We start from the raw sequence: 11,171 nt of genomic DNA on the forward strand, positions 1-11,171 counted from the left end.
TTGCTATTTAAACAGAGACACAAGACTACAGCTGCAGTAACTAATCTCCGTCCATATTAACGCGTCTCAACACAACACATATCACATGAGCAATCACACACACTGGGTATGTGCGTGCCGGTATAAAGAGGAAGCAGATTGTCTGATGTTACCATGTGGTTGAAAATCATGGATGTATAAGTTTGAAATACAGAAAATACTTTGGAGAAACAACAATAACGGTGAAAAAAAACAGGGATTTATTAGCTTAGACCAAGGAGGAGGTGGAACTGTTACCGGAAGGTCTGTAAGCTACCTAACCGATAAGACGTGCGTCCTCGTTTCCAAAGGTCTCCGTTTGTGTCCGTCCAGATTACAAAGCAACCCTGGAGTTTGTAAACCAAAACAGGGGCAGCATTGTTTCCAAATGTCTCCATTTTAGGGGGTCAAAAAACCTTGTAGTATTGTGGACGCTTGGCGCAAACGTAGCAAAAGATATTCATTTTTAAATCAAAACTGTAGTAGCGTACAGTAGATGTAGCCTGAAGCAGTGGAAGCACTGGTGGAAGCTTACTGACTGGGGACAGCCCAATGGTCCCACAGCCCTATGTTCCCACAGCCCAATGGTCCCACAGCCCTATGTTCCCACAGCCCTATGTACCCACAGCCCAATGGTCCCACAGCCCTATGTTCCCACAATTCTAAGAATTTTTTTTTTTCACTGAAAATTAGGCCCTATATTCCCACAGCTTTCTAGGAGATTTTCAAAATGAGGTCTTGTGTTCCTACATTTCCCTTCAATTTAAGCCCTATCCTCCCACATGTTAGGGGTTAGGTTTAGGGGGATAAAATATGATACAAATTTATGAAAAAGGAAATGTGGGAACTGTGGGAACATAGGGCCTAATCTTGAAAAAAAATCTTGTTGGAACATAGGCATGCTCCTGACTGACTGACAGTTTACTCACATGCAGTACCCTGACTGCTTCTGATCAGTTGCGAGCATGTCTGCTTAGCTGTCACAATGGACAAGCACAACCTTGCAAGGTAAGAGAGGACTGAAAACCTTTACATGGGTAACTATACAGGCCATTAATAGAGATAATGTTCACCCCTCCAAGTGACTGGGCCAACAGAGGAGATTGATATTCTTATCACAAGCATTGGTAATGCGTTCGGTCCATATGTGACCATGAAAACGTACCAGGTTTAGACATGAGTTAGACTTCTGCAGCTGCAGTTCCATACGTGCCATTGCTGCGGGGCTTTTGCATTTTAGCATTATAAGTTTATTTGGCAAAGGAAATTCAACATGGCAGACATTGAGGATTGATTTAAGAAATCCCCAACCGTAGCATTTCTCTTTACTTAGTCATCTTTTACAAACTTTACATTCTACAATCGGATCTGGAACAGTTGAATTTCATTGCTGACAGAGCAAGTAGTCTCCCCCAACAGATGGCAACTTTATGTTGTTATCACTGAATTTTATTAAAATCAGGTTGGGAACACAATCGTGGAAATCCCACGTTGACCCATTCAAACCAAAAGCAGTCTTTGTTATGTCCCGTGTTGCCATCGAACAGTCAACATTTTTTTTCCACCCTGCTAGCTTTAAACCATCCTTACTGACCTCAATTTGCATTTGAACACAACAACAAGCTTTGAAACGACATACCGTGACGATGGAAACATCACTGCTGAAGGAGTGGCTGGATCAGCACTGAACCACATGTCAGGACTGGCTCTTATCTCTCATATATGTGAAGCCATGAATGTCAAACATAAACTGAGATAGCGGTGACATTTTGATTCATTCGTCAGGTAAAAAAGTGTAGTTTACATACAGCAGACAGCAACGGAGGACTCGGATACATTGTACTTGGATGGTCAGCATGCATGCTAATGAAGACAACTTGTGACTGGTTCCAATACATTTTACATACGTCCCTTTATCATTGTAATTTAGTTTTGTCCAGAGAATCTGCATTTCCATTATTTAAACCAATGACATAATTTCTGCCTCCAAGGCATCTTTGACTCTTGAGAAATGTTTGAACTAAAACTATTCACAAAGCTGGGTGGGGTACGTCTCGGACACATCGTCAGTCTAACACATTCACACTCCATTTACACCTTTGGGCATTTTGGACTTCCAATTTACAGGACTTTGGGAGGAAAACGGAGCAAACAACTGTCACAGACATGTGGATGGCATACAAACTCAACACAAAAAGAATTCAAGTGTATTGTAACCTAGACGTACGCCGCCATTGTTAGTACTTTGTTTTGCACTTAGAATAAACAGATACAAGGCTGGGTTAGTCATCATTGGATTTTTAGACCAAACAGGTTTGTGGTCTTATTATATACTTGCAATAACTCTTATTAAAGTATTACCATGTGTTGAAATTAAACTTTTCCATCAAGTAGAAGCTGAACGAAGCGTGAACAACATGGCTGAACAGAATCTTAAATCAAGTTTACTGCAGAAACCTTGATTGGGTCGACTTAGAATATCTTTTTATTACTATTAAAAAGAAAGAATTAAAAACCAATTCTTCTCACATATAGCATGTTAAGGCCCTAGTTTCCATCTTGATAGCCTTAATAAGGGTTGAATGCAGTGTAGCTGAAAACATTTGGAGGAATACAACTTAAAACAAGGAATACAACTTAAAACACTGTTTAATTGAATATACTTTTTCAATACTTTTTAACAACTTTGCAGCATTTTAACTGTACTAATGAAGTTAAATGTGTTTGGTGTTTGCAACATTATCTGCTCAGCTGTGTCGATCCAAAACAAAGTGAGGGTATGGCCGGTTAAAAAAAAAAAAAAGAAGAAGGATTCATCTTTAAGGATTTGGTAATGAATGGGTAGAAAAGTAGCTCCATTCAGCTCCCTTCTCTTCTTTCTGTGCCCACCCTGCCCCCCAGCACACTATTACAATGAAGGACCCCATCCCCCCCAACAACACCCACATTAACACACATTAACACACACACTCCCAGCCCTGCCCCCTGAAGAACACAGGCAGGGGGGTGTGTATGGGTGGGTTTCCCCAACTATTTAAGCAGATTCCAACAGATGGTCGAGGAACTTTCCTCCGAGGGTCACGTTGCTCTTCTTCAACGGACCTGACTACTTCTTCATTTCTCTCCCCTTCCCTCCCCACAAAACTCTTTCAACTCGTAGGACAAGCAGTTTCTCTTCCGCTTCTGAAGGACCAAACTGAAATCCCCGAGGTTTCCCCAGGCCTTAAACCTTTTTCTCTGCAGTCTCAGATCCCCTAAAGACTAGACTGTCTTCCTTCACTTTGGACCCAGACACGTTTTGTCCTCCCCAGCGTTCCTCCACTGTGGGATCAGGCATCCAGCTCCTTCAACTCAGCGAGGACGGTGGAGCGAACCATGCCCTCCGACTTTCTAACGCCTTTCCTGGAACTGGATGAGGAGTTCTTCAAGGTGAGAGCGACCAATGACAACTTCAATGTTCGATAAATATCTACCAACATGCCAAATCTTACTCGTCTGTCTCCTCTGTGATCAGCTTATGCTCTTGATTGATGAATCTTAATTATGGCAATGCTAGAGTAAATCATTAATGCCCTTTGTGTTTTAACGTTGGGAATGATAATTAAGTGATGAAAAGTTGTAGAACTAATACCTAATTAAAGACTTAAACAGATGAAGTGTGTTACTTTGGATGTATCTTAACTTTCTTTGGGGAGATGACTCATTAATAATGCAAGAAATAATGGTGGTTTGGGGAAAATCTAGATTGGCTTTTCATTTTATCTGCAATGTTTGGTTTGAAAGGTATTTGTGTAAAAGAAATCTACTAAATCTATTGTATATATAATATGTCTTGTAAACTTTACAGGAAAAGTGAAAATCTAGGGTGGGATTTTTTTTTATTTTAAGATTTTTAAACCACAAGGTTATACCTGCAAGAAAGGTTTATGTTTGTGTTTTGGGACCGGTGTACACATTTATATTACATTCATAGTTTCATATATGTATAATACTAACTGGAATTAGTTGGTTTTGTCTTTGTGCATGCGTATTCTACTTTAACACATATTTTTATGTTTAATAAAAGCTTCTAATCCCATTAAGCTAAAACAAACATGTACCCCAAGCCCTAATTTATTAATTTTTTTAAGATTAAACAGAGTCCAACTTCCCAAGTAAATGTTTCCCAGTTGCTTTAGCTGCAGCTTTTCAAATCTCCTTTCAGCTCGACTTGGCCCTGCCAGTCTCGCTCCAGCGCTCCAGGAATGCAGAAAGCTCACATCTATTCTTCTCCTTTTGTGTGACAGAATTTCCGCGGCCTGGAGGCGACAGATGGCTCGCCTACCGGCTCACAGCCTCAACGGCAGCAGCACAGCCAACGAGTCCTGGGCTTCCAGCGTCGCCATTCTCTGTGCCCCGTGACCCTCCCCAACTCCAAGTTCAACAGCGGCGCCAGCAGCAGCAGCAGCAGCAGCAGCTCTGATGTGATTGACTCAGTCGGCTGGGGGCTCAACGCGGCCTCCAGCCAGCAGTGGAGCGGGGAAAGTCAGCTTCCTCTCTCCTCACTCAGCCACATCCCCTTCAGAGTCGACCGCTCTGTCAGCATGATCGAGGGCGGCAGCTTGGGAGCCAGAGAGGAAAAAATGGCTAACTTAGCCCCAAAACTGCTGCTCCCTCCGCCTGGCTTCGGCCTCAGCAACAGCTCCCTCTCCTCCCTCGCTTCCCCGTCTGCCTCCAGACCCCAGGCTCCCTCGCCTCACATCTCCACCCGGTACAAGACCGAACTCTGCCGCACCTACGAGGAAAGCGGCACCTGCAAGTACGGCGCCAAGTGCCAGTTCGCCCACGGCATGGACGAGCTCAGAGGCCTGTGCAGGCACCCCAAGTACAAGACGGAGCCGTGCCGCACTTTCCACACGATAGGCTTCTGCCCGTACGGCGCCCGCTGCCACTTCATCCACAACGCCGACGAGATCCTGGACGGCAACGCTGGCGCGCCTCCGCAGAAACAGAAGCTGAGGCCTCCTCCGCTGCGTCACAGCTTCAGCTTCGCGGGCTTCTCCTCCTTGCCGCAGACTTTCCAAGCGCTCGAGGAGTTGCAGCCTTCCTCCCTCCTCTTCGCACGGGCCTCCTCTGTCTCCCCTCCCCCGTCCTCCACAGGGAGCCCCGAGCTCCTGTCCCCTCTCTTCCCCGAGCCAGGGGCGCTGAAGCATTGTCCCTACCCCTTCTCTGGCATCAGCGACCTGGGAGGCGACAGTGGCGATTCGGCGCCACGATTCTATGCTGTGACCGAGTCGGTCAGCGCCAGGTGTCCCACCAAAAATCCAAACCTCCCTTACCGCCTCCCCCAGCAGCTGCCGGTGCCCCTGAGCAGCCTCCCCGGCCTTCAGCGCTGCTCCTCGGCCGACTCGCTCTCCGAGGAGGGCTACACCTCCTCCTGCTCCCTCAGCTCTTCCTCCAGCGGCACGGAGTCGCCAAGCTTCGAGGGCCGACGCCTGCCCATCTTTAGCCGGCTGTCTGTCACAGACGAGTAGGGGGAGGGTTTTACTGTCAGGCTGAATTTAATCAGGGACCTCTAATTGTTTAAACTCTATGTGACGAGAATGTGATAGTTGGGTTGTTGTTTTTTTGCCTAGTCCGAAAACCAAAAAGCAGCTTTGACCTATTTTTTTTCTATGCACAATATAGGGTCTAAATAAAGCAGAAACTTCATTATCACAAGATTTTGAAAACAGTTAAAGAGTTAAAATACAAGTCACAATGGAGTCAAACATTAGGGTTTCAGTCCCTCCCTAGATCCAGCTAGGTAAACGTACCTAACTTTGTGCATATTGCATTTCTCATCCAAGCAGTTGTAGCGCTGCTCAGTGTTCGTCCAATTTTAGCTGACTTCTTTTGTGTTTTTTTTTTTATTTTTTTTATAAGGTTGTCCTTTTACGCCATTGTTACTGCTGTATACTGTTGTATACTCATTTTTTAAAAGAGAATACTTGTAGGGTACTTCACTTAGCTCGGCATTTGCTCAAAACGCTATCCCTACTCAGTGGGAGCTTCTGTGTGAGAATCCCTGGTACCCAGATTGAAGAAGGATTTGAAGATGTATGAATGGTGTGCTTTCCGCTTTTCCACAGATCTTATTTGTTATTTTTACTCCTTACAAACAGTTTATAGTGATGCCAACCTGCAGCTCTTCTCCAGTCACATGAGGGCTCTCCAACTGTATGAAACCAACCTCCTGTCCACGAGTAAGAGGGTTAAAGAACTCTATATGCTGTTACTGATTGATTGATTGATTGATTGATTGATTGATTGATTGATTAATTGATTGGATGTATGGCTGTGGCCACTTGATTGTATATGTCAGCCATTTTAACTGCCTGGCAAGGATTCAGCTAAACTGCCTCAGCAACAAATGGTATGGCAACCCACTGACTCACTAGTTACCAAAGTTGATGTTAGAGTTCCCCTAACCGACTAGTACTGTTAACACCCAGCCTAGCCTTTAACCACGAAAGAAAGTATGCAGTGTTATGATTATTGTTGTTATAGCGTAACACTTTTGTAGACTTATTTATTGTTTTTTTTTAATTAAGTTGTTGAGTTTGCTTTGTGATTGTGTTTGTGCATTTTTTTTATAATCCTAGAGAAATTATGCTTTACGACTGTATTCATAATGTCCATCTGCTTGGTTTATACTATCCAGTAGCTTTAAGAAGGCTCGCGGAGGGGAGAGGAGAGGAGAGGAAAGGAAAGGAGAGGAGGAGAAACTTTTTGGCATTCTATATGTATGTTGCCTTATTGGCTAATAGGCCGGCAGAAATCAAGACTCACTGAGGTTTCACATCAAAAGCAGCTGGATAAGTAAGTCAGCGGTTTCTCTCTTCGAATGGAGACGCCGACTGATGATCTTTAGCATGTCTGCTGTTGGCGTGAGCGTACAGTGAGTCTACTCTCCTCTCCGTCACGCCTCACACACCTGACTGTAATAACCTTTTTCTCCAATTGTTAAGTGCTGTTATCTAAATACGAAGCAAAGCGGTGGTGAAAGAGTGGTTTCCGCCACACATTCGTGGCCTCAGTGTGAGTCAGCAGTTGTAAATAGAAATGTGGATACACAATGATCATCCGTTTGGCAGCGACATAAAAATGTGTCAAAAAATGTTCATCTTAGAAAAGAGAAAAGCTAACAATACATCATACGTGTGTGATTTATCAGGGCTGCTGTATTGCTACGTTGTGGTCATAGTGTGTGGAAACTACCGTTTTTAAAAGAAAACCTGTGTGCTATCTTCTTCTCTTGTTGTAGGCAAACGGGGGAAAAGGAGACCTTTCTGTACAGTTGATTTGTATCTATCAGAGTTGCCTGGATGACAATGTGTTTGTAGGTCGACCGCTGTTGCACGCTAGCTAGCTAGCTCTCTGAGCGGCAGGTGAAATCAAGCGAGTTAAAATGAAATCAGGCAAGATTTTTTGTATTATTATTGTTTGTTTTTGTCATGAAATCAGAAACTCGACCTGCCCCGAAGAGACGCTCGCTGTTGCTGTAGCTAATTGTTAGCTCGACCTGGCAACAAGCCGTTTCTGTAACTTTTGTTAACTTAAAAGTCTTATTTATTTTGTTTTTCAAAGCGAAAACCTATATTGTGGTGTTTGATATTGTGTTTTTTTTGTTTTTTTTTCTTGTTTTTTTACATAATTTAAGTGCATTTATTGTTTACATTCCACGGGTTATGTTGACGACCTAGCTCTTTATCTTAATATATTTGTCCCATTTTATTTCAAAATAAAAGTCTTTGAAAAATGAAAGCGCAGTATCTTGTATCTCATTTCACGATTGTGTCATTCTGAAGGGATTTTATTAAATTAGGAATGTTTTAGCATTCAAGAGATTTCATTTCAAGCGATTCCAATGGCGCAGACAAATTTCCAATATCGGAATGAAATCCTGAGAGTCTTGCTGGAGTGGAGGCGCGCTCCCGTCGTCAATAGTGTGGTTTAAGATTGGGCATAGAACTCAGCCAGATCTATCTTAAGTCAGTCTTTTTCCCGTCTTGATATTCTGAAAAAATAAAAAAAAATCATGTTTGATATTATCGTAACTTTTAAGTCTTGGTAAAGTTAAATAGTGGCCTTGTAAATTGTGACCCTGCAAGACCCCCAGTCTTTGCTAAACTTTCTAGTCTGTGACTTAACAACTCACTGACATTATGACAGATTGCCTGTAGATGTGAGACAGAGACAAGAAGACTTTCAAAGTCTTCTAGTGTATGGTGGGCATTAGGTCTTTTGAAATCTTGAGTAACTTACGAGTCAAAAACTGAATAAAACTTGAGGGAAATAGCATGCAACATAAGAACGAAATCAAACACTTTAAACTTTAAGCACTTTACTTAGCTCTTTCACCCTCATCTCCCACATAAACTTTTAATTCTGATGCACATCGACCACACTGAGACTTCAGGCCCCTGTCTCCCATTCTCCCCCTCTGCTCATTCTCATCTCTACCAAACACTTCCCTTAGCTCTTGCATCATTATGCAGTTTTCTGCAAGATTGTTGTCTCATGATGACTCTGAGGGAAACGGTCAATCTGACTCTGATGAGCTCAGCTAGACAAGCAGCACAATTAAAGGCACTTCTACCTTCTGCAGAGAAGAAGATCCAGACAGTGAGAAGACGCAGGAACATAAGTGGTGTGGGTTTCAGTGCTGAAATAAACTCACACACTTCTCAGTACAAACTTAATTTGTCTTTGGACCTTTTGCTTTTATATACTAACTGCTTATAAATAAATGGCTTCCATCCACAGTATTTCTTTGTGTTTCTTGAGTCAGATTCCTTGTAAAAAAAACAACTATTGAACAACACAAATGTTGATTTTCGGGCGAAGCGTTCCCACGAGCATCACTTTAAAATTCTGCTACTGCGTTTAGGTCCTTTACGATCATCTGGGTCTCACTGACGCACAAAAGGACCAAAGATTAACTCTTTCTCTTACTTGCGTTCAGCGAAATCTCCCGGCCCTCCCCTCTGTGTGTGTGTGTGTTTATGTGTGTGTGTTGTGTGGGAAGAGGAGTGAGTTTTGTTGCAACTCGTCTAAACAGACCAATTTAGAGTGAGTGACACTGAGGACAATGTTTGGGCAACAGATGCTCGAACAAAGACTTCCCAGCACACAATGGGGCACAGAGATACTTGTGACTGATTTCCATCTATTCACACAAAGTGGAGCAGAAGTTGACGTCCTCCCCTGTGTGTGTGTGTGTTTCTTTTTGTTTTTTTTTTTTTTTGTGTGTGTGTGTGTGTGTGTGTGTGTGTGTGTGTGTGTGTGTGTGTGTGTGTGTGTGTGTGTCCCACAAATAAGTGTGTGTTGGTTGTGTTAAAACTACCGTTTTAATTTTGTAGCTGGTGCAGGTTGGGCTAATTAGGTCAACTGTTGGGCAGTTTCATCTATAACAACAGATTATGTTTATAACATGATCTCGACAAATAACTAATATGTAGTTTTTAAAATTTTAATCTGTAGTAACTGCAGCTGTCAGATGAATATATAATGGATTAAAAAAGAATGAGGCCTACATTTCCCTGTGAGATGTACTGTAGTAAAATTAAAACTACCTTCAACATTTTACTGAAATCACACTGGAACCTCAACTGAATTTTGCGTGTGTGTGCGTGTGTGTGTGTGTGTGTGTGTGTGTGTGTGTGTTGGCATTCAGCTGTGGGTAGGCTGAGGATTTCCCTCTGGTGAATGAATAACAGAAGAGTGAAACAGGAGCAGACTCCCACAACCCCCATGGCTACTTACCATTCAATACCCGTGGCTGTGTGTGTGTTTGTGTGTGTGTTTGTGTGTGTGTGTAAGACCTTAAAAAGGCCAAGGGCCATCCCCGTGCAGCCCATCGACCCCTCCCTCCCCTCCTGGTCATGCAGGCTCTTTGTGTCTCCCTGCTTTCCCTTTTCAGTCGAACATCTGTATGCTAATGCAGCTCAATGGGAATGGACTAGAATTATTCTGGGAGAGAGGGTGAGGGGTGGCTTCCCTGTGTGTGTGTGTGTGTGTGTGTGTGTGTGTGTGTGTGTGTGTGTGTGTGTGTGTGTGTGTGTGGTTGTGTGCGCCCCACAAATAGGACAGTTGTATAGAGTTGAAGTAGAAGCTGAAATCAAGCCTCTGCCTGAAGAACACAGACATGACATAACATGACATGACTTTAGATGAAGCGTTGAGTCTGAAGCTGTTTTCTCACATGAACTCCTGGACAATGTCCAAGGAATCAGGTCCTGACATTGTCTGAAATTTCCCTCTCTCACATGTGGCACGCAACAGGAGATAGTCCGTGTCAGATATTGGACTGGAAATACTGTAGTAGTAGTATATATGTAGAAATATGTTTTGGTTTAGGCGAGCCAGGTAGCCAGTTCGTAAATCTGGTCACAAACATCCACGTCTCATGCCGTTCATTGAATTTGTCTGATGATTTCGCCGGCGTCTCTCAAGTTAGACATTTTGGTTGCCATCTTCGTGTAAATGACCATCCTTCACCCTTGGATGTTTGTTTGTTGGTTTCTGGTTTGCTGCAAGCCGCATGATAGAAACCTCATCAACGCGCCCACTCGCTTGCTGTGAATTCTCTCACTTTGGCCGCAATCGGACATTACACAGACTTAAAGACTGTTTAACATCCAGCCCAACTGAGCGGCAAGAGACTCAAACAAATCACGAACCGGCTACGTGACCACGGTGTAAGCCTTCTGCACGCTGTACCCAGGCGCAACCCCCTCGCCAAAACCAAACAGAGTATTTAAAGAACGCATGTGACACGGACAATCTCCTGTTGCGCTCCACATGTGTCAAAGGGAAACTTTGGACAATGTCAGCACCTGGACGAAGACGCTGGATTTTGTCACCCATCACCTACATTGGAAGCACATTAAAAACTGTAATACAAACTATATTATAACTGCTGTTAGGTGCTATAAACCCACCCAAGCAGCAGAAAAAAACATCCAGTACCTTCAGTGCATGTTCTAAACTATTCATGTGAAGTAGTGAATTAACCGTTGTGTTGTCTTCCCATTGAAAAACAAGCAACTTTTGTTTTTTCTGGGTCAAGTTTTGAAATCAAAACTTATTTTTTTCCACACTTTTATCACTTTTTTGTCCAAGTTTTTTTT

At 43.2% G+C, this 11,171-nt stretch overlaps 1 protein-coding gene across 1 annotated transcript; it reads left to right on the forward strand.

Moving 5' to 3' along the window:
- The first annotated feature begins 2,768 nt into the window (after positions 1-2,768).
- LOC120553334 (mRNA decay activator protein ZFP36L1) lies at positions 2,769-7,803 on the forward strand. Its single transcript, XM_039791660.1, has 2 exons — positions 2,769-3,447; positions 4,305-7,803. Exons 1-2 carry the CDS (start codon positions 3,394-3,396, stop codon positions 5,529-5,531), a joined length of 1,281 nt encoding a protein of 426 aa, XP_039647594.1. The 5' UTR covers positions 2,769-3,393; the 3' UTR covers positions 5,532-7,803.
- Positions 7,804-11,171: the final 3,368 nt, after the last annotated feature.

Source organism: Perca fluviatilis, chromosome 2, assembly GCF_010015445.1.
Source record: "Perca fluviatilis chromosome 2, GENO_Pfluv_1.0, whole genome shotgun sequence".
Classification (NCBI taxonomy): domain Eukaryota; kingdom Metazoa; phylum Chordata; class Actinopteri; order Perciformes; family Percidae; genus Perca; species Perca fluviatilis.